Consider the following 25,291-nt stretch of genomic DNA (forward strand, 5'->3'; position numbering starts at 1 on the left):
CAAATAAGTACCAGTGTCACATGTGCACTCAATTGAGTGTACTGGCAAAAAGCTGTCAAAATCTGGTGAAGTAGTTTCTGCTCATGTTGACGAGTCAATCAAAGCTAACGTTGCAAATATTTAGCTTCCATCTTGACTTCACTGAGCATTACCAAAGATCAGGTTATGGGCTAACTACATCTCTTTGTTATACAATGTGTGTTTGTACTAATTGTATTATATATATTTTACTATTAATAACCAAAACTACCAAAGCACTTAAACAAAGGAAATATCCACATTACATAAGTCACAGAAAATAACACACATGAACCTATAATATTGTACAAGAAAATACATCACTGGTAATGTAAAGCACATTGCCTCATCTATAGCACAGCGAGGAGCAGCTAAAAATGAATTAAAAATTAGATTAAAATTTCCAAAAAATCTATCCAAATTGTGAAACGTCCTGTAGCACATGGTATTATGTATTTTCTGTGTTATTGCATGTTGTCTGCAGGACTACTGAAGATTTATGTGTAGCCCAGTACCAGTCTAGCAGAAATAAAATTAAACAACAAAACAAGGAGCCTTGTCTATGCATATACAAATAATGTCATCCATCAAGTGCAAGATACAAACAAATATTTTGGTAGCAATGAATTCTTGCCATTTGAGCAACAAAGTGCACCCCCCCCCCCCCCCACACACACACACACAAACACACACACGATATATATATATATATATACATTTATTTTTTAAACTACATACAATGCAAATGACATAGAAACAATTCAATTCTTTTCTTGGCGATCAGAATCTAAATTTCAAAAACCTTTAAGCAATCGTTAATATTAATTATTACAAGGGTTCACAGAACACATGGAAAACAAAGGATAATGAAGACTGTTAAACTTTCCATTGATATAAAAGATTTAAGCCTTAATCACTGTCACTCGAAGCATCCTTCTGCTTTGCACGCTCTTCGAGTCGTAAACACTTAGGACACTGCTGATTTTTTCTGCTCCAACAGTTGCGATGGAAAACAGTAGAGCACTTTATGCAACTTACAGCAGAAGAGTCAAAAGGAAATATCACTTGGTCTTCTTCACAAAGTTCACATACATAGCCTCTACCATAACATACCTGTAATGGACAAAATAAATTAAAAAATGCTCGAAACAACACATTTAATTCTTTGAGCATAGCAATAACTGCTCTTCAAATATTTCTTCACAATATTATATACTCATTTTATTACAGAGTATCTTTGCACCGTAAGATGTGACTGAAATACATGGATCGTTTAACAATAACTTCAATGAGCCAGAAAGAATATTGCCAAGATCTTCGATTGCATGTGCTAAAAATTTCAAGCTTCTGTTGCCTTAAATGAAAGAATTATAGCTGTGAGTGCACAGAACTAGAAACACTTAAAATGATTAAATATCATTTGTTTTCAAGCTTAATGTCAATGGAGAGTCATGTTAGGTGATCATCCCTATCACAAGTGGAGAAGTTAAGCTTTTGAAGGTATTCTGTCTTCTTCATCAGGTGCTGACTGACTGCTGTGTTTATTAAATGGCAATGATCTGGTAAAGTGACAGGTGGGAAGTGGTTAGTGAAGAGACTGCAGGCCCCTAATCCCTCCATATCACTGGGTAAGGATTATTGGATGGATGTGGAAACAAATTTTAATTTTGGCTCTTGGTAAAAACTCTTATTTTAGTGTCTCACCACAGGCTCCACTACGATTGCAGCCAATTTCTCTGTTAAATTTACTAGTGATAATTAAATTTCTTTTATTACAATGTCTCAGTAAGATGAAGCATGAGGTAAGATCTTTGAATCTTCAGTGAAGATCTTTGTGTCACTCACATTGACTTTATCAAGTTTCTGAACTACATATGATGTTTATGTTCAGTACAGTTATCGTACACAGTGAAGACTGTCTGCCCTATATAATATTCAGCACATTTAGACAGAATGTTGTAAACATCAGGTACCCTTATCCCAAGATTGTCTTCTATTGAATGCAGTTTATCTTTAATTTTCTGTTGGAGATGCTCTACAGAAATGAAGGCATGGTATTTGATTATCTTTTCTCATTAGCTGAGTAGGTGTTGGCCTTTGTTTACTTTTGAACACAGGTCAAATTTGGAGCAGTTATTTCTGTTTCTTTATTCTGAACACCTGCTATAAACTTTTTTAATCAGATTGCAGAATATTGTGATCTGAAACCGTCTGAGTTCTGTATAGTAAATTGTTTACGATAGAATTCTTTTGGGCTGGGTAGTGGAAACTCCATTCTTTTAAATAGAGACCAGTATGTGTTGGAGTGTATACATGGAATGGTCCAGCCAGCAGTCCAGCTTTTGTTCAACCAATAGATCCAAAAAGGGCAACTTGTTCTCTGTTTTTACTCCAATTGTATCTCTGATGTTCAAGTGTACAGAATACATATGCTCAAAGAACTGTTTTAGCACATCCGTTCCACGGAGCTAGATTAAAAACTTGTCATCCACATATTGATAAAAACACGTTGGATGGAGGGAACTAAAAGCAGGTTGGATGGAAAGAACAGAGTGTAATCTTAAAACTTAGCAATGGCAATAGATAAAGGTGAGTCTAGAGCTATGCTGCCAGTAATTTTGTAATATTTTCCAATATACAGAAAGTAAGTGATTCTCATAATAACGTGCTGGAAGACTCATGATGTGAGGTGTGAAAGGCCAACTAAAAGATCCAACATGTGTGCTTTCTGCACCTTGATAAATAATACCACAAAGTCATTTGAGGCTACATGTATCCCCCTGATTATACCAACATATTCCTTAAGGTACTGAAAATACGGAAGCTGACCTTCAGCACAAGTAGCTTGGTAAAATGTTACGTCAACCAAATAGCATGTACAATTAGTCTGAGAGGTACATAAAATTGTATTTTTTCACAGACTGTACAGGTACGGTCTGAGCATTCTTGAAGCATAGGATATAAGAACTTAAATTATTCACCAGCAAGGCTTGAGTTTTTTCAGAAACAGCATTGTCTTTCTATAAACACTACTGCAAAAGGATGTTGCATTTGTATGTTTCATGTAAATGGGGGACAAAACAAGTCTTCAGCATGGATCAGCAGACACAATTTTAGAGACTGCGATGAGATGAAAATATCAGCTTGGATGCAGCTACAGAGGTTCCCTCAATGAAGCCTTAGAAGAGTGCCAACATCCTCGGAAGAAGTATTAAGACAACAATGTAAACAAGTTTTATGAAATAGAGTTCCATTCTGTGTTCTCAGAGTTTTTCAAGGTGGCATGCTTCTGTAAAATCTTTTCAGTTTACAAGCTGCTTTACTTCACGGAGCTGTGCCAAATCTGCCTTCCATGCATGGCATCACTCCAGCCCTTTCTCGAAGGTTCCACATGCTGCCATTACATCTCTACAAGAAGAAAACCGTGCCAGCCTCAACAGCCAGTGATTTCAACTACTGATAATGGTGGCAGACAGCTATAAAAAGCCCAAATGTTTATTTGAAGTGATGTGGGTTGTAAACCAAGCAGATGTTATTAAAGTTCTGTTTTATTTGAGTTCCCCTAGGGTTCAGATGCTGTCAACCTGCAGTGGGTCATTTGTACATACTATGAAGAGAAAAAAGAGAACACATTACAGACAGTTAAATATGATGAACTCCTATTTAAACAACTTGTAGTGTCAATGAGGAATAATCAATATTAGGTGAAGGGGACTGATTGCCTGGAAGGTGCCCACAGTGGCAATAAGATCCTAGTCATATCCAAGTAAGATACATAAAGAAAGTCACAAATGATCCCACCAGATGGTGCTGCAGTTGGTATCTAGGTTATTTATCTATACTGCAATGAAACGGCTGGATTGATTTGAATGAATTTTTGTGAATGCATTCAAGTGGGGGCCTGGAAGATATAGATTCACAAATCAGCCCGGCAGATGGCGCTGCAGTTGGTATCTAGGTTATTTATCCATACTGCAACTAAACGGCTGGATCGACTTGAATCAATTTTTGTGTATGCTTTCAAGTGGGGGTCTGGAAAATTTACATTCTTAAATCAGCACGGTAGGTGGCGTTGCATTTTTGTGTGCAATATTGAGCGTATTATATTCAGATATAAGTTACGTGCATAGGATTTTGTTTATTTTTCGACATTTTAATTTGAGTGTATTATATTATGTGTGTTTCGTTATTTTGACATTTTCATTTTTTTTACAGTGTCTTTTGATATTTCAGGTGTCGCATTTCAGTGAATATTAAGTGTATTATATCCACATATAAGTTACGTACATAAAACAATGCCATGTCTTCGTGGACGAGGAGGAAATATTGGTCGACAGACTCTGAATTCACAATTAGTCCAGAGCCATCAGTTAAATAGATCGGCAGAAGATCAATTGACGGACAATGAAAATTTAAGAAACCAGGCTACAATCAGACTTGCTAATGAAAGTCAAGAGCAACGCAACGAACGTCTTCGAGCTAATGCATTGAGACAAAGACTAGCCTGTCAACAAGTCACTGACACATTCAGAACACGTGAACAACAGTGTTTGCATGTGTATCGTGCATTGACACGTGCATCACTTCTTTGCCTTGCGTTTGAGTATGAGTCGGACATCTACTATTCGTCACATTCACAAACTGTAATCGGTGCTATGAACAAACAGTGCCAACACTGTCATGCACTCAAATACAAAAGTGAATCGGCCGGTTTCTGCTGCGCGTCTGGAAAAGTTGTATTGCCACCATTGAATTCACCGCCGGAACCATTCAATTCATGCTTTCAAGTGACATCATTTGGAGCAACAAAAATCGTTCAGAATGAGGATGGTCGCAATTTTCACTCAACGTTTAAGATTCAGGGCCAAGTGTATCATCAAATTGGTTCTTTAATGCTGATGCCTGATACCAATTCAAAATTTCTGCAAATCTACTTCATGGGTGATGAGGAGCAGCAAATAAACGCACGCTGCCAGTACAACCATATCGAGCAGATGGAGGAGAGAGAAATTGTGGGTATTTTAGAACCATTTTTACAGAATCACAACCAGTTGGTTGAGTTGTTCAATACCGTTTCAAAAATACTGCAAAACGACAACTATACAGCAGACAAAGTACCATCTGGGCAGCATGCAGGCCGATATAATGCACCGACCATTAATGAAGTAGCATGTGCTATGGTTGGCGACGCATTTGAACGTTGAGATATACGAATCCAATGCAGAGATAACGACGCTTTGCAATATCCATTGATATTTTGGGAAGATGGAGAAGATGGGTATCATTTAAATATCAAATAAAAAAAATGCATGACAACGTCTGTCGGGTCCGCTAGTAGACTTATAAATTGTTTTTTGCTGTACAAACTAGTATTTAATCAAGAATCATCTATCATTAGCAAGAGTAATGTAGAGTGTACCGGAAAATGAGAAATGTTATGAAGTTATCTGTTGCTGACTTTCCAAGCACAACAAGCCACCAACAAACTGAATTTGAAGAAAGTTTTTGAGTGGTGGTTGTAGTTTATCTTGAGGTTTGCAGCAACAACATCATTTCTCAGTGAAACAGCTACCACTCTTCAAGTGACGTGAGCATCACTTCACAGCACAGTGAAAGCACCCATTAGCTCTGGCTCCGCCACACTCCCGCAACACGACATAGCTCGGCAAGGGGATGGCCCATTCTCACCATGTTGTCTTCCTTAACCATTAGTGGGACTTGGTTTGGCAAGACCTACTGGGTGGCTGCAGGATATGGTAACACTATTAAATAAGACAATAAATTGGTGATTATTGGTGGAATGGTGACGTACAAAATTTTTTCTGATGAAAGAGGTGGCTGAGTTATTGTTGGGTGTTACAATTAATTCAGTTGAACCATATGCCAGTAATAACTTGGAAAATGGGGAATGGTTTCAGGAATTTTTGAAAAAAGTGTAGAGAATAACTAAATGCAAATATAGAGGTAAAATCAAACAATGAAAAATCTAGGATGGAATGTAACAATATTATGAAAACGATAGTTGCTACTCACTGTATAGCAGAGATGCTGAGTTGCAGATAAGTAAAACAAAAATACTGTCGGAAAGTGAGCTTCTGGCCAACAAGGCCTTTATTGGAAATAGACAACAAAAACACACACGCACACACAAATGCAAACGTAACTCTCACACACATGACCACAGTCACTGGCTGCTGTGGCCAGCCAGAGGCTGGTCACGTACGTGTGTGTGTGTGTGTGTGTGTGTGTGGGGGGGGGGGGGGGGGGCGCAAGGACTTGTTGGCTGAAAGTTCACTTTCTGACAGTCTTTTTGTTGTGCATATCTGTGTCTCGGCATCTCTGTTATATGGTGAGCAGTAGTAGCTATCCTTTTCATAATACTGTAATATAGAAATCCTAATTCTATATTATAGACACTCATGACATAAGTATGAGGAACATATTACTGAGTCCACATAGGTAAAGAATCAAATAATAATCAATGAGACAGCTGAACGATGTCAAAAGGTATATGATTAAAAAACAAAAAACATTCAGAGACAGAAAAACAATGTGACATAGTTAGGACTGAGCCAAATGAGCAGGTATTGGAAGTAACCAATGATATTCAGCAACTACTTCCCCACCTACTGGTAATGTCAATTGACTCTGAACAGCTTACAGAGGTGAATGTTCAAGAATTTACAGCCATTATGAAACATTTATCGGATACATACAAATGTTTAAAAGTCTTGGAAATTTAAAACTGTCGAATGGGATTATGCTGTTAGAAAATTCCTTGTTGCTGTTAGAAGAACACATTTATAACTTGACTGAGCAAAATTTCTTAGTCAATAAGAAGTGCAAGAGAAGATGGAATTCCACATCTAATGGTAAATGAGAAAGTGCATCAGAACAAACATTGTGAGGTTTTGGCATATTGAACATATAACTTGAATTCCTGTAAAAACAGAACCCACCTCATAAGCCTGCTTTGTAACAATCAGCTTTCCATTATGAAAACTAGTGCTTTGTGGTCAGTATATATTATTACCATCAAAGCGGATGAAGTTGAGCGAAAAGTCCAAAAAACATTTTATGTTAAATAACAGCACATTGGTGCTGAAAATTCTTTTATTTTAAATATTATTTTACTGCTCCAACACTCTGAATTTGAGGCAATGGTTAAATATATAGTATTCTGAAACTCTACATGAAAACTAATCATTTTCAGGAGTACTGATTTTTTAAAACTTTTTAAAGTGCTAAAACTTTTATTCATGTGACTGACATAAAACAATTAATGTGTCTAGGTTTGATGTATGTTGTGCACTGAACCTTCACAACAACAACTAGAACAATAACAAAAGTTAAGCTGTTATTCTAACCTATTGGGACACACAAAATGCTTTGTAAACTCCTCCTGAACAGGCCATGAAGGCCCAATGGTACTGACCAGCCGCTGTGTCATCCTCAGCCCATAGGCATCACTGGATGCAGTTAAGGAGGGGCATGTGGTCAGCACACCGCTCTCCCAGCTCTTATATCAGTTTCCGAGACCGGAGCGCTGCTACTTCTCAATCAAGTAGCTCCTCAGTTTGCCTCATAAGAGCTGAGTGCACCCCGCTTGCCAACAGCACTCGGCAGACCGAATGGTCACCCATCCAAGTGCTAGCCCAGCCCGACAGCGCTTAACTTCGGTGATCTGACGGAACCGGTGTTACCACTGCGGCAAGGCCGGTGGCGACCACCTGAGAAACTTGGGTTGAAATTGACCGTCTTTTGTTGAGAAGTTCTTTTATGAACAAACGTTCATGAATGCAACAAGAATGTGGCCTAATGAACACAGCAACAATATTGCACAGTGTTTGCAACAACTGCCCGTAACAGTCTAGCGGTGGAACGAGGAAGTCATTGTTGCAAATGTTTCTAAGTTAACTTATGAATTTTCTACTTAGTCCCCAATTCTGTTTGTTGCATCCTACAGTAGAGATAATGACAATATTATGGAACAGATAGTTAATACTCACCATATAGCAGAGACGCTGAGTCATAGGTAGGCACAACAGAGACTGTCAGAAAGTAAGCTTTCTGACAGTCTTTTTGTTATGCGTACCTGTGACTCAGCATCTCTGCTTATGGTGAGCAGCAGTTATCCTTTTCATAATATTGTTATATTCCATTCTGTATTTTCCGCCATTCGATTTTACAGTATCTAAGAGTTGAAGACTTGTCAGTATGGAAATGATGTGTGCATGTAAAAACAAAAATCAGCTGAATTGGAGAAATATAGCTGGGGTGTTTATTATTGAATGTTACCATAATTACTGAAAATTTAAAAAAGGTTTCAAATGTTGTCTAAAAAGAAGAAGGGGATTTTTTTCTTTTGAAATTGACATTTCAGGGTTCAGAGTATAGTGAACTGTTTGTGTGTGTGCGTGTTTCATCGGAATTTCATGAAGCAAATCTGTAATCAAATTTTTATGCCCTTGAAATTTCTTAGTGTGTGTGTGTGTGTGTGTGTGTGTGTGTGTGTGTGTTTCATCGGAATTTCATGAAGCAAATCTGTAATCAAATTTTTATGCCCTTGAAATTTCTTAGTATGTTACTCTGAAATTAATAATCTACCTATATCCATATCTGCTCTGAGAAATTTCATTTCCCCTGCTTGCAGTCTGCTCCAGTCCCTTTCTGTCATTGTCCATGTTTCTCCTCCACAGGTGACAATAGGGAAGTAGTAACTCTTATACATAAGAAGTTTTGCTTTTTCGGAAACTTCCTTATTCCAAATCAGGTGTTTTATTGTTTGGTAGAAATTGCCTCTCTTCTGTAACCTCATATAAATTTTGTTGGTTATTTTTCCATCACTAGATATTTCACTCCCTAAATAAGTGAAACTATCTACCACTTTGAGGGGTTCTCCATTCAAAGTAATATTTCCATTGATCCCTTTGTCTCTTCCAAATACCATTACTTCACTCTTATCTTTATTTATTTTTAATCCATACCTTTTCATTATTTCCTTCCACTCATCAAGTTGTAACTATACATCAACCTCTTTATCATCCCATATTACCATATCATCTGCAAAAATCATCTTCTTGTCTTTCTCTTTCACTATATCTTTAACTGCCATATTCATTCCCTCCAACACAACATGAAAAGTGCAAGAGATAGAATACTTCCTTGTTTAAGTTCTTGTCTTATTTTGAAGTATTCTGAGTTCCCCAATGGTGTTCTAATTCTACAATAGTGTCCTCTGTACAGTGTCTTAATTACATTAATGTATCCATCTTCTATATCTGTCTTCTTCATTTCTTGCCAAAGTCTTTCCATGTTAAATGAGTCATATGCCTTTTCTATGTCCATAAAACCAACATCACCCTTTTGTTACAATCCCAACTTTTTTCCACCAGTTGACAGACAGAAAATATCAGGTCGATCGTACTTCTTCCTTTCCTAAACCCATACTGTTCTTAACTCAGCTCCTTTTCTATCTTTTCACTTATTCGATTTAGTAAAATTCTTTCTAAAATCTTGGCTGTATGACTCACAAGAGTTATTCCTCTGCAGTTTTTAAAAAGTCTTATCGCCTTTTTTGAAAATGGGAACAAGGTCTCCTCTTCTCCAATCATCAGATATTGTACAATTTCTCCACACACTTGATAGTACTCTACACAGCCACTGCATTCCCACTGGACCTGCTGCTCTTATCGTGTCACTGATACTTCATCAGGTCCTGGGGCTTTCCACCCATTCATCTTCTTCACAACTGTTTCCATTTCTTCCCGTGTAATTTGTCCTAATTCTGCTTCCCAACTTCTCTCAATTTCTCCATTAATTGTTGTTTCCTCGTGTACCTGCACCTCTACATCTACATCTACATTTACACTCCGCAAGCCACCCAGCGGTGTGTGGCGGAGGGCACTTTACGTGCCACTGTCATTACCTCCCTTTCCTGTTCCAGTCACGTATGGTTCGCGGGAAGAACGACTGTCTGGAAGCCCCCGTGCGCGCTCTAATCTCTCTAATTTTACATTCGTGATCTCCTCGGGGGGTATAAGTAGGGGGAAGCAATATATTCGATACCTCATCCAGAAACGCACCCTCTCGAAACCTGGCGAGCAAGCTACACCGCGATGCAGAGCGCCTCTCTTGCAGAGTCTGCCACTTGAGTTTATTAAACATCTCCGTAACACTATCACGGTTACCAAATAACCCTGTGACGAAACGCGCCGCTCTTCTTTGGATCTTCTCTATCTCCTCCGTCAGACCGATCTGGTACGGATCCCACACTGATGAGCAATACTCAAGTATAGGTCGAACGAGTGTTTTGTAAGCCACCTCCTTTGTTGATGGACTACATTTTCTAAGCACTCTCCCAATGAATCTCAACCTGGTACCCGCCTTACCAACAATTAATTTTATATGATCATTCCACTTCAAATCGTTCTGCACGCATACTCCCAGATATTTTACAGAAGTAACTGCTACCAGTGTTTGTTCCGCTATTATATAATCATACAATAAAGGATCCTTCTTTCCATGTATTCGCAATACATTACATTTGTCTATGTTAAGGGTCAGTTGCCACTCCCTGCACCAAGTGCCTATCCGCTGCAGATCTTCCTGCATTTCGCTGCAACTTCTCTGTATACAACAACATCATCCGCGAAAAGCCGCATGGAACTTCCGACACTATCTACTAGGTCATTTATATATATTGTGAAAAGCAATGGTCCCATAACACTCCCCTGTGGCACGCCAGAGGTTACTTTAACGTCTGTAGACGTCTCTCCATTGATAACAACATGCTGTGTCCTGTTTGCTAAAAACTCTTCAATCCAGCCACACAGCTGGTCTGATATTCCGTAGGCTCTTACTTTGTTTATCAGGCGACAGTGCGGAACTGTATCGAACGCCTTCCGGAAGTCAAGAAAAATAGCATCTACCTGGGAGCCTGTATCTAATATTTTCTGGGTCTCATGAACAAATAAAGCGAGTTGGGTCTCACACGATCGCTGTTTCCGGAATCCATGTTGATTCCTACATAATAGATTCTGGGTTTCCAAAAACGACATGATACTCGAGCAAAAAACATGTTCTAAAATTCTACAACAGATCGACGTCAGAGATATAGGTCTACAGTTTTGTGCATCTGCTCGACGACCCTTCTTGATGACTGGGACTATCTGTGCTCTTTTCCAATCATTTGGAACCCTCCGTTCCTCTAGAGACTTGCGGTACACGGCTGTTAGAAGGGGGGCAAGTTCTTTCGCGTACTCTGTGTAGAATCGAATTGGTATCCCGTCAGGTCCAGTGGACTCTCCTCTATTGAGTGATTCCAGTTGCTTTTCTATTCCTTGGACACTTATTTCGATGTCAGCCATTTTTTCGTTTGTGCGAGGATTTAGAGAAGGAACTGCAGTGCGGTCTTCCTCTGTGAAACAGCTTTGGAAAAAGGTGTTTAGTATTTCAGCTTTACGCGTGTCATCCTCTGTTTCAATGCCATCATCATCCCGTAGTGTCTGGATATGCTGTTTCGAACCACTTACTGATTTAACGTAAGACCAGAACTACCTAGGATTTTCTGTCAAGTCGGTACATGGAAGTTTACTTTCGAATTCACTGAACGCTTCACGCATAGCCCTCCTTACGCTAACTTTGACATCGTTTAGCTTCTGTTTGTCTGAGAGGTTTTGGCTGCGTTTAAACTTGGAGTGGAGCTCTCTTTGCTTTCGCAGTAGTTTCCTAACTTTGTTGTTGTACCACAGTGGGTTTTTCCTGTCCCTCACAGTTTTACTCTGCACGTACCTGTCTAAAACGCATTTTACGATTGCCTTGAACTTTTTCCATAAACACTCAACATTGTCAGTGTCGGAACAGAAATTTTCGTTTTGATCTGTTAGGTAGTCTGAAATCTGCCTTCTATTACTCTTGCTAAACAGATAAACCTTCCTCCCTTTTTTTTTTATATTCCTATTAACTTCCATATTCAGGGATGCTGCAACGGCCTTATGATCACTGATTCCCTGTTCTGCACATACAGAGTCGAAAAGTTCGGGTCTGTTTGTTATCAGTAGGTTCAAGATGTTATCTCCACGAGTCGGTTCTCTGTTTAATTGCTCGAGGTAATTTTCGGATAGTGCACCCAGTATAATGTCACTCGATGCTCTGTCCCTACCACCCGTCCTAAACATCTGAGTGTCCCAATCTATATCTGGTAAATTGAAATCTCCACCTAAGACTATAACATGCTGAGAAAATTTATGTGAAAGGTATTCCAAATTTTCTCTCAGTTGTTCTGCCACTAATGCTGCTGAGTCGGGAGGTCGGTAAAAGGAGCCAATTATTAACCTAGTTCGGTTGTTGAGTGTAACCTCCACCCATAATAATTCACAGGAACTATCCACTTCTACTTCACTACAGGATAAACTACTACTAACAGCGACGAACACTCCACCACCGGTTGCATGCAATCTATCCTTTCTAAACATCGTCTGTACCTTTGTAAAAATTTCGGCAGAATTTATCTCTGGCTTAAGCCAGCTTTCTGTGCCTATAACGATTTCAGCTTCGGTGCTTTCTATCAGCGCTTGAAGTTCTGGTACTTTACCAACGCAGCTTCGACAGTTGACAATTACAATACCGATTGCTGCTTGATCCCCTCATGTCCTGACTTTGCCCCGCACCCGTTGAGGCTGTTGCCCTTTCTGTACTTGCCCAAGGCCAGCATTTAAGTTTCTTAAAAGGTTCTCTCCAGAGATCTTTTATATTCCCTAGATCTTCAGTCACAGTACCATCCTCTGTTTCCATCGTTACTGGTACTTTAAAAGCCTTCCTTTTATTTTTCATCATTTTATAAAACATTTTCTTATTGCTCTTCACATCTTCTTTAAGTTTTTTTGTAAACTCTTCCCATGCCTTTTTATTTGCTGTTTCCTCTATTTCTTTGCACTTCTTCTTTTCCTCTATATACTGTATGTTTTACGGTCCTTGTCATTTTTGGTTTTCAACCACTTTCTCTATGCTCCATTTTTTCTTCTAACTGCTTGGATTGTGGTAATCATCCCACCAACTTGTCTGTCTTACTTTTTCCTTTCCAGATGATCTACCACATACTTTTTGTGCTGCTTCAGCTAAAGTGTCTTTGAATGAACTCCATTCTTTTTCTACATCACAGAAAACTTCTTTTGAAACTTTCACTTTCCTTCAGTTTCCAATTCCGCATCCTCATCACTTTCTTCTGTTTTCTATTTTTCACACACTGATACATTTTCCATTGCCCCACCATTAATCTATGATCTCTATCTGCACTCACACTTGGAATTACCTTCACATTCATTACTTGTTCTCCCCATTCCATATCTACTAGAATATAACCAATTACACTCTTGGTTCTTTCATCCCAACTGTATCTGGTGATAAGATGACTTTCTCTCTTCATAAACCAGCTGTTTGCTATTTTCATTCCATCCCTCTGGCACAAATCCAGGAATCTTTCCCCTTCTTCATTTCTGCCTCCATATCCGAAACATCCCAACACTTGCTCAAATCCCTTTCTGTCTTTGCCCACCTGTGCATTAAAATCTCCCATTACTATATTAGCGCTCTCTATATGGTTCTCTCACTCATTTTCAAAGTCCATCTTCTATTCTTCGCTACATCCCACTTGAGGTGCATAAATCCGTATAACTATTAGTGTTTCTTTTTAGTATCTCAGGTTTAAGAATATGATACTGTCTGATACATGTCTCACACTTCCAATACAGCTTTGTACATTCTTATCCACCATCACTGCCACACCATTTCTTCCAAACCTGTTGTTCCCACTCCAGCACAGTTTTCCTCCTCCTCTTGAATTTTTCTCACCTTTTTCCTTCCACTTCATTTCGCTTAATCCCAAAATATCTAACTTTCTCTCTGTTAGTACACCTGTCATTTCTTCTATTTTTCCGTTGAGGGTTAATATATTAAGGGTGCCAATATTTAGGTTATTTTTTAGCCCATTTGATTTCATCTTCTTGCACTAATGAATATCATCAGGTCTCCCATCATTCGCACTAGTACTTGAAGAAGCAGTGGAGTCAAATCCTGAGAGGTTCGTTCCGAGGCGCGTCTGTGTTTTGAAAGCAATATATGAAGACTTTCCTACTGGCTTGCTAGGCCTAACACAAGAAAGGATTTTCTGTTGGGGTTGTCTCTCTTAGCCTTTGGAGTTTCTCCTCCACCACAAGGCAGTGGTTCCTTTCTCATTTAATCCCCAGAAAGGAGGGTTGCCTCATCTGCCAGTTACGCCGTTCGAAGTCTTTCTTCTCCACCGTTGTTGCCATTAAGGTCTTCACCCGTAACCCTGGGCATGGGTTCCATGTTATACCCCACAGGATTGGATCCCTGCCTGAACTCAGCCATCCTATCACTTCGGCCTAATGAAGTGTAGGATGCCCACCCCCGCGATGTGGATGCGCCAGACAGGAATTACCCCAGTGGAGGAATAGGGAAGGGGGCCCTACCTCCCTGGAGCCTGGTTAATGATTGTGTATGGTACCACAATCAAATTAAAAATAAAATTTAATTATTATGCCAGACTTATCTTTCATTTACTGATAAAGTTTCAGAACAATTAAAGTCAGCTTAGAGTAATAAAATATCCACAACTATACCATAAAAGATAATCAATCAGCTCCTCCCCCATTAAGTTTAAAGTGTAAAATCTGTCAACTTCATCCCATATGGAAGTATTTTAAATTCCCATATTCATGTTTGAAACTTTCGTGAACTCCATATGAAAGCCAGCAATTCCTTTTTCCAGTGCTGAATAATTTCACTAGTGTTTGTTTGAGCTATAACTAACACACAGTACTGTTTGGTGTTCACCCTTTTATGGATTTCATGCTCCTTGGAACTCCTCATAAGCCACCCTGCATTCTGAAACATAACAAGCTAATTTAAGTTTCATATTTATCCTTGAACGAAAAGATTTTTCCTTCTAACAGAACTTTTTTAATATTTTGAATTGCTTCTGCCTTTGTAGAGACTCCTGTGTGGAGGACATAGTAATAGAAATCCCTGGCGGGGCCAAGAAGCAATAAGCAGCAAGACTGTATATGGGGCAGTACGTAACAGAACATGTGTGTAAAAGGTGGGGCTATGCTACTCATTATCCTGTGATCGATGTTGAAACTTAGAGTGATTACTGGTGTTAAGACTGTGGAGCCATTGAGTCACTGCCTTCAGAGAGGGATGAGGCCCATATAGCATGGACATGATGGAATGATTCTTTTCATGGGACGTGGTAGATGGGAGCAGCTTTCCTTTTTTGTCGTGTGGATAAGCCAAGCTATTGGTAGGACTTCTGAGTAATTCTGTATGGAAGGAAATCTGCTGCTTTGAACTGACATCATTCATTGCTTGTTGTCAGTGTGTTTTGCCACAAACTCATGGACAGTATAGTTGGTCTCTGCCTTGTGGCCCTCTACACTGTACAGAACTCTCATAACAGAACAGACATTATTGGTGGTTGTTAGCCTATTGGGGTAATGTGTATGCTGTGGTATGAGTATACAGATCACAGTATGGTGATACAGGAACTAGGTCATAGTGGATTTTTGATATCAAATCATTTTCACCCTCTGTGAAGTGTTAGCTGTGTTATCAGACATCATGAATGTTTCTGTATTGGGCTGGGCAACAGGAGCTATATCGTATAGTATCTATTTGAGATGAACCTTAGGTATGGTAACTACTTGTTATGTGTGGACAGTAAACTGAAAGGGCAAACAAGTAACAGTGGTTAGATGAGTGGAAATGTACCACACTGGTGACAGAAAATGCAACTGCATGAGGCTTTTCGCTGATGTTTGCAAGTTATGTAAATGTTTGTTTTGTATCTTTATGATCCTTAATTACCTTTTAAATTTATTAGTGAATGAGTTAGATTTTAGTTTTGGTTTTTAATTATGCTATTGTTCGTTTCACATTTTAGTAGTGCTATTACTGGTTTTCAGTAAAAATTTTCAAATTAGAGTGTGTGGGGGCCTCTTCAGAAAATTATAATATACAGATGTGAGGATATACAATGATTGGGAGTACATGAAAGGTTCACATTAAAATCTGTGTTTGAATAATTCTGAGCTGTGCTCGTTTTGGAGTCACATATGTCCTTTTAGTACTATAGGGTTATCACTGTGAGATGTGGGCTAACTTATAAGTGTGAAAATAAGTTTTAGGGAACCTGTGTGGTGTTGCTTTTGAATTTAAGTGGAGTTGAAGCACCATGTATTTTGTCTTTCTGTAATGGCTTACTGCTTGTAAACTGTTCTTGCTCCAGAACTTAGTGGTATTATCTTTTCTATGGAGAGTTTGGTGACATATTAGATGACTGTAATTTAGTGTTTTAATGATGTCACTCTGTGCCTATTTTCCAAGTTTAATTGGAGTAGTGGAAGTTCCATGGAATAACAGGTAAAAGAATAAATTGCAAAATTACAAACCAATATCCTTAACATAGGTTTGCTGAACAATTCTTGAACATACCATCAGTTCAAATGTAATAGCACTGCTCATGTGAAACTCAGTTTGCCCTTTTCTCACATGATACACTGCAAACCATGGATGAAGGACAACAGGCAGATTCCATCTTCCTAGATTTCTGGGAAGCGTTTCACATGGTGCCATACAGCAGACTGTTAATGAAAGTATGAGCATACAGGAAATGTTCCCAGATATATGAATGGCTCAAAACTTCTTAAGCAACAAAACCTAGTATGTCGTCATCGATGCTGAGTGTTCTTCAGAGACAAGGGTATTGCCAGGAGTAACCCAGGAAGTATGACAGGACCATGTTTTTCTCTGTATACATTAATGATCTGACATGTTGAACTGCAGTCTGTGACTGTTTGCTGATGACACTGTGGTCTATGGGAAAGTGTTATCATTGAATGACTGTAGGAGGATACAAGATGACTTAGACAAAATATCTAGTTGATAATATAATGGTGGTTCATGGTGTGGATTCCTGTTGTCATGTCCTAGTTCATGAACCACGGGCAACGTATGAGTGGCCAAGTTAGTGGTCCTGACAGTCAGGATACTAGTTACTTTAGAATAAGGCTGGGCATCTCGAACATATTCTGAGTCGTGGTCACCTTTGTGCTCAGATGGCAAAGACTACCAAAACCACCAGTTAGTCCCTCAAAAGTTAGGGGTAAATCCCAATGGGACCCGGGGCAAGTAAGGCTAGCAACCTGCTTCCCTGGTACTTTAAATATGATGCTGGCAACAATCAGAGCAAAATGCCTCGAACCTTTGGAGGTGACGGAGCCCCACCTCCAATTGACAGACCAGGGACTACTAAGATACGACTCGGTAAATGAATGGTAACGAAATGGGGAGCTATTAATATCAATGGGGGCTACTCTGGGAAGAAGGTAGAGTTGGCAGAGGCTGCAAGTAAGATGGGGTTGGACGTTTTAGCTGTTAGTGACATTCAGGTAAGGGGTGAGAAAGAAGAGGAAGTGGGAGAATACAAGGTTTACTTGTCAGGAGTCAAAGCAGGGATAGCACAATGGGGTGTAGGGCTTTACATCAGGAAAGAAATGGAATCCAGTGTGGTTGCAGTAAGATACATAAACGAACAACTGATGTGGATAGATTTGACAGTGTCTAACAAGAAAATTAGGACTGTGTCAGTATATTCCCATTGTGAAGGGACAGACCAAGATAAGATGGATAGTTTTTATGACGCACTCAGTGACATAGTTGTTAGAGTAAAGGACAAGGGCAGTATTCTGCTCATGGGTGATTTTAATGCCAGGATTGGAAATCGAACAGAAGGGTATGAAAAGGTTATGGGAAAATTTGGAGAGGATATGGAGGCCAACAGGAACGGGAAACAACTCTTGGATTTCTGCGCCAGTATGGGCTTAGTAATCACAAACTCATTTTTTAAACATAAGAACATTCACCGGTATACTTGGGAAGGCAGGGGAACCAGATCTGTCATTGACTATATAATAACAGGTCAGGAATTCAGGAAGGCTGTGAGAGACACACACGTATTCAGGGGATTCTTTGATGACACTGATCACTATTTAATCTGCAGTGAAATTGGTATTGTGAGGCCGAAAGTGCAGCAAGTCATGTCCATATGTAGGAAGATAAGAGTGGAGAAACTTCAGGATAAGGAAATCAGGTACAAGTACATAACAGTGATCTCACAAAGGTACCAGTTAGTTGAATGTAGTCAATTACAGTCACTGGAAAAGGAATGGACAAGGTACAGGGACACAGTACTAGAAGTGGCTAAAGAATGTCTTGGAACAGTAGTGTGTAAAGGTAGGATGAAGCAAACAGCTTGGTGGAATGACACAGTCAAGGCAGCATGTAAAAGAAAAAAGAAGGCATATCAAAAATGGCTACAGACTAGAACTCAGGTAGACAGAGAAAGGTATGTTGAAGAAAGAAACAAAGCCAAACAGATAATTGCAGCATCCAAGAAGAAATCTTGGGAAGACTTTGGAAACAGGTTGGAGACTTTGGGTCAAGCTGCTGGAGTGTAATTAGCAGTCTTCGAAAGGGAGGTAAGAAGGAAATGACAAGTATTATGGACAGGTCAGGAAAACTGCTGGTGAATCCTGTTGATGCCTTGGACAGATGGAGGGAATATTTTGAAGAGTTGCTCAATGTAGGTGAAAATACGATCAGTAATGTTTCAGATTTCGATGTACAATGGGATAGGAATGATGATGGAAATAGGATCACATTTGAGGAAGTGGAGAAAATGGTCAATATAATGCAGTGCAATAAAGCGGCTGGGGTGGATGAAATTAAGTTGGAACTCATCAAATACAGTGGAATGTCAGGTCTCAAATGGCTACACAGGATAAATGAAATGGCGTGGGATTTGGGACAGGTTCCATCAGACTGGACGAAAGCAGTAATCACACCAATCTTTAAACATGGAAACAGAAAAGATTGTAACAACTACAGAGGTATCCCTTTAATCAGCTTTGTGGGTAAAATCTTCTCAGGTATTGTTGAAAGGAAAGTGCGAGTATTAGTTGAGGACCAATTGGATGAAAATCAGTGTGGGTTTAGGCCTGTTAGAGGTTGTCAGGACCAGATCTTTAGCTTACAGCAAATAATGGAGAAGTGTTATGAGTGGAACAGGGAATTGTACCTATGCTTTATAGATCTAGAAAAGGCATATGACCGGGTTCCTAGGAGGAAGTTATTGTCTGTTCTACGAGATTATGGAATAGGAGGCAAACTTTTGCAAGCAATTAAAGGTCTTTACATAGATAGTCAGGCAGCAGTTAGAGTTGATGGTAAATTGAGTTCATGGTTCAGAGTAGTTTCAGGGGTAAGACAGGGCTGCAACCTGTCTCCACTGTTGTTCATATTATTTATGGATCATATGTTGAAAACAATAGACTGGCTGGGTGAGATTAAGATATGCGAACGCAAAATAAGCAGTCTCGCATATGAAGATGACTTAGTTGTGATGGCAGATTTGATTGAAAGTTTGCAAAGTAATATTTCAGAGCTAGATCAGAAATGTAAGGACTATGGTATGAAGATTAACATCTCCAAAACGAAAGTAATGGCAGTGGGAAAAAGAGATAAACAGATTGAGTGCCAAATAGGAGGAACAAAGTTAGAACAGGTGGACGGTTTCAAGTACTTAGGATGCATATTCTCACAGGATGGCAACATAGTGAAAGAACTGGAAGCGAGGTGTAGCAAAGCTAATGAAGTGAGCGCTCAGCTACGATCTACTCTCTTCTCCAAGAAGGAAGTCAGTACCAAGACTAAGTTATCTGTGCACCGTTCAATCTTTCGACCAACTTTGTTGTATGGGAGTGAAAGCTGGGTGGATTCAGGTTACCTTATCAATAAGGCTGAGGTTACGGATATGAAAGTAGCTAGGATGATTGCAGGTACTAGTAGATGGGAACAATGGCAGGAGGGTGTCCACAATGAGGAAATCAAAGAAAAACTGGGAATGAACTCTATAGATGTAACAGTCAGGGCGAACAGGCTTAGATGGTGGGGTCATGTTACACGCATGGGAGAAGCAAGGTTACCCAAGAGACTCATGGGTTCAGCAGTAGAGGGTAGGAGGAGTCGGGGTAGACCAAGGAGTAGATACCTGGATTCAGTTAAGAATGATTTTGAAGTAATAGGCTTAACATCAGAAGAGGCATCAATGTTAGCACTGAATAGGGGATCATGGAGGAATTTTATAAGGGGGACTATGCTCCAGACTGAACACTGAAAGGCATAATCAGTCTTAAATGATGATGATGATGATGATGATGATGATATGATGATGATGATGATGATATAATGTAAATGGATAGATAAAAAATGTACTCACCAAGCATAAAACTTTCAGAGCCAGAGGCTCCTCCTCCTGGCAGAAGAGTTGAAGGAGAAGGAAGAGAGGTGAAGGACAAGGAATGGAGAGGTTTAGGGAAAGGGGTATATTTTAGAAAAAGTCACCCAGAACCCCGAGCCAGGGGAGACTTACCAGACAAATTTCTAGTTGGTGTATTTGGCAGCTAGTTCTAACTGTAGAAAAATGTGAGTTAATGCAGGTATGTAGGAAAAACACTCCTGTAATGTTCCAATACAGCATACATAGTAATCTGTTTGGCAGTCATAATGATTAAATATCTAGGTGTAAAGTTGCAAAGCAATATAAAATGGAACAAGCTTATATGGATAGTAGAAGGGAAGGCGAATGGTCGACTTCGGTTTATTGGGGGTATTTTATGACAGTGTCTTTCATCTGTAAAGAAGACAAGATACAGAACACTAGTGTGACCCATTCTTGAGTACTGCTTGAGTGTTTGGGACCTCCACCATGTCGGATTAAAGAGAGACATCAAAGCAATTCAGAAGTGGTCTGGTAGATTTGTTACTGATTGATTCGATCAACACACAAACATTATGGTGATGCTTCATGAACTCAAAGTGCAAATCCCTGGAGGGAAGACAACCTTATTTCCATGGAACACTATTGAGAAAATTTAGAGGACTGTCATTTGAAACCGACTGCAGAATCATTCTACTGTTGTCAATGCACACACTGTATATGAATCACAAAGATAAAATAAGAGAAATTAAAGCTTGTATGGAGGGATATAGACAGTCATTTTTTATTGCTGTATTTGCGAGTAAAATAGGAAAGGAAATAACTAGTAATGGTAGTAGGTACCCGCCACCATGCACCAATGGCGGATTGCTGAGTACGCACGTAGCTGTAGATGCAGATGCGGATGAATGTTTTCCTTAACAGGCTTTATAACCGTGGATAATTCATTACTTGATCTTTATTTAATATCTTGTAAAATCCAGATAAGTGTAGAAATGCAGGCATTTAATGCTCCCAGGTTCGGATAATCCTCAGTAGCTGGTATATGCTCAGGGTCTGGTTGCATTCCTTGAATTCCTGCTATATAGCACAGAAATACAAATTCTCACATTGTGAAATTGGATTTTGTATCTTTTATTGTTATACTCTTAACTGCCAACTTTAAGAGTATTTATGTTTTTGTAGTCATGGACTGTTGGTCAAACCATATTAAGTTAAATCCTACGAAACAAGCAACTGTGATAATCTAGTGCAAAGAATATTTTCAAGATGAGGGAAAGCCATGCTGACTACTAACCAATAAGACCTGCAGTTTACTAGTCATAATTTTAAGGACTTTATTAACAAAAATAGTAAGACTTATCAAAACCTCAAGGTATCATATACAGTCAAATGTAGTAGAACATACTGAATGGGCTGTAGGGTGAGTGGTGGTGTCAGTGGAAACACTGATGACAGTTAAGAACGACTTTTATTAACTCCAATAAATGACATAGCAAAGCAAATGTGCCTATCTCTGTTGCCCCTGGCTGGCGCTATCATACAGGCAGCAACTTCCTCCGCCTTGGTTGCTAAGCCAGCAGCTTGTGGTAGGTCAGCAGCTTTCAGTGGCAACAGCCGTTGACATCAGTGGCATGCTGTTTTCCTCTCAGCATTGTGGAGCCTCGGTGGCCCCTTGCTACACTCGTATCATCTCAGTGTTGCATGAAGATGGCAGTTTGTGGGGTACAACTCACTGCCCTCTAGCAGGAGTCACATGGTGACTGGGGCTGTGGCACCAAGTCCCACTATGAACTCAGCATGGCACCAGGCACAAATGATAGTTCAGCAGGGCTGTGGTATCAAATCCCATGAAGAACTTAGTGCTGGCAGCAAGCACAGCCCAGTCTCGAACCCATGACTGTTGCTGGAAATACCCAGTTGTTTTGCTGTCCAGTGTAGCTCTGGCACTGTGGTGGTGCATCTGATTTCCAGCAACAAGACGTGATCCCTTGCCTGAAAATCTTATTTCTGTGCCTCTGGTGCACATTTCTTACACTAAAACCTGGCATATACGGTAATCACGATGTCCATAACAACAAGACTTGTCCTGGTGTGGTGACATCGTCCCACTTACTACATGATTTCTGATGTGCGGTGCATTTTACAGCTGCGCCCAACTATCCTTGCCTTGCAATCCTCTGCTTATCTGTTATTGTGAGTCACATTGCCACAAATGTGACAACTGGCTCGCAGCTGCTAACACAATGCTCTATGGCAGCTTTTTCACAACTTCTTCTTACTTTTGCTAAAGACACAACTTTTTCTCCAAGACTGGATAACGGCACTACACTGCCCCCCCCCCCCCCCCCTCCACCACCCTCTACGGAGAAGACCTGTGCCCTCAGGTCTTGCTCCGACCTGGTTCTCTACTGTGATTACCACTGAGTGAGGTAGTGCAACGGTTAACACAATGGACTCACACTCTGGGTGACAATGCTTCAAATGCGTCTGGCTATCCAGATTTATAGTTTTTGTGATTTCGTTTAATCGCTCAAGACAAATGCCATGACAGTTCCTTTGAAAGGGCATGACCAATTTCTTTTTCCGTCCTTCCCAAATCCAAGATCGCGCTCTGTCTCAAATGACCCACTGTCAATGGAATGTTAAACACTAATCTCCTCCAATGGAATGTTAAACACTAATCTCCTCCTTCCTCCTCCTACTGTCATTACGTTTGACCTTAATCCGTAAATCAAGTACATAATACTATAGCGACTACTCTAAACTACTATGCAATTGCTATATTAATCTGCAACTTCGTAAATCTATCTTTCATCTCTTGCTCTGGTGATCCAGTCTATGGGAACTTGAATTACCCCTGGATCTGGTTTTAACACTGTTCATTGTCTCAAATACATAAGAGGAGGGCTGGGCACCAGAAATTGAAATTCAAGGTTATGGTTACCTGACGTTACCATCCTAATAGTGTTCCACATGCTGCAACAGCAGCTCCACAATGATCTACCCCTCCTGTGCAACTATCACGTGACTTAATTAATAGTCCAGTCTCAGTTCCCAGGTGCAGTTAAGGAAGGTAAGGTTATGTTTGGACAACATCTTTAGAGATTCATCTCGCCAATACAGCTGTGGCTGTGTCACAATCCACAGAGGAAATCCTGCCATAGCCGCTGGTAAATGAAATATTAGTCTCATAATACCACACAGAGTCCCATTTATTAACACTCCACTACCTTGCAATTCTAACCATGTTGCCATCATGAATTACCCTTGCTCATAGCAACTGGCAGCCACCATTATGTCACTGTACACTGAATATATTCATTGTAATCCTCTTCTTTGAAAATAAGGTTCTGGTTCTATCACCTCTTTTAGATGAGGATGTCTCTCTGTTTTACCCTTGAAGAATTGTATGATGCAAGTGTTCCCATCTGTTGCAATTTCACGAGTTGGGCTCATGGTGACTATCCCACTCTGACACTGTTTGCACTCACCTTTGGTCATTATCACATGTCGATCCAGTCTTCTGCCAATAGTAGCACCCCTTCCTCTCTCACTTGCACATATTTCCCAACTTCTGCTAACTCTGCCAGCTAAGAGTGCACTGTGTAACATCTAAATACTGCATGCTTGCTTGATACCAGAATCCATACTGATACATACAACCTCACGTCCTTTGTTACACTCACTGTAGCACCATGGTAGTAGAAGTTCTGGCTGCTAGGCTTTGCTACTAACTGCAATTCCAATGGTAATTTTCCTAGAGCCTTCCTCAACTCTTTCAGATACTGCTCAGGTGACAGCAAGACCAGACTTAACTGCCCATGTAGCATCTGATGGACGGCTTCCTGCAAATTCGTGATCACTCTTGAGTCCCAGATACTATCGTCTAGTGATTGCAATAGCCTTGTCATCATTATTCTTGCACCTAGTACTTGCATTTGTGTTTGCACTACTTCTAAATCCCAGTTTAGAATGCTAGCTGAAGCACTGGCAGAATCCATGATTTCTTTAGTAAGCTGTAAAAGCACGCATTTGTTGTTTAACATGCCACTTTCAAACAGCAGTTATCCATCCCCTTTCCACTCTCCTGGACTTTGTGGTACCATTTCAATTACCTCCTGCATCTTCTCTTTTAATCCTGCATATGCCCTGAGCAAATTTCTGTGCTTCTTTAAGACCTCTCACAGCCTCTCGTTACTAGTTGCTAACTCTTGTATCCCTGAAACCAATCTCCTCCACCTAATTTCATTCTGCAACTCCCACAAATTAAACACTAAACTTAATGACCATTTGCAACTGGATGACACCATGTCTGGTTGCCTGGAAAACTTAACTCCTTCATTCAAGTAACAAGCCTGCATCTCACCCGCTCTGCCACCAGCGAAGAGGTACAGCACTGCCAAACCTAACATTCTTATATTTCAGTCTTTCTCCCATACGGCAACCTGAGGACAAGGATCAGTATCTCCTCCCTTCCTCTCCCCTCTCAGAAGCCTGCTGTCTCTGAACAGCATGTCTTAACACATTAATGATAAATCCTCCCATAATACAAACATATAACTTATGTTAATGCTCTAAACTATACACAAAAGCACAGTACACAGAAAACTCAAACTCGCAATATATATCAATTACTTCCTTAGCCTCAATGCATAAGGAGCATGAGGTATTTAGACCTCCCTTCACTGTCTCTTCCTGCTTTTCCAATGTCTTATCATCTGCACACTGGACCTTTCTCCGCACTTCCCATACCATCCCTGCAAACTCTCCCCTTCCCTATCTCCTTTCTGACTAATAATGTCAAGCAGCAATGACATGTTTTTCCAATTCACCACCTCAAATGGCAACAACCCTGTGCTAATGTGTTCTTTGGAGTTGTATGCACTTACTATGAAGGGTAGATAGTATACC

At 39.9% G+C, this 25,291-nt stretch overlaps 1 protein-coding gene and 1 pseudogene across 2 annotated transcripts in view; both read right to left on the minus strand.

The window, feature by feature from the left end:
• Positions 1 to 723: 723 nt before the first annotated feature.
• The window catches only part of LOC124712003 (differentially expressed in FDCP 8 homolog A), a 94,061-nt gene continuing 69,493 nt past the window's right edge, over positions 724 to 25,291 (minus strand). For both annotated transcript variants that reach the window (XM_047242302.1, XM_047242294.1), the window contains one exon: positions 724 to 1,131. In XM_047242302.1, the coding sequence (XP_047098258.1) occupies positions 928 to 1,131 (204 nt within the window). In that variant the 3' untranslated portion in view covers positions 724 to 927. The remainder of the gene's footprint in view (positions 1,132 to 25,291) is intronic.
• On the minus strand, positions 7,626 to 7,742 carry LOC124722866 (annotated as a pseudogene).

Source organism: Schistocerca piceifrons, chromosome 1 (assembly GCF_021461385.2).
Source record: "Schistocerca piceifrons isolate TAMUIC-IGC-003096 chromosome 1, iqSchPice1.1, whole genome shotgun sequence".
Classification (NCBI taxonomy): Eukaryota; Metazoa; Arthropoda; class Insecta; order Orthoptera; family Acrididae; genus Schistocerca; species Schistocerca piceifrons.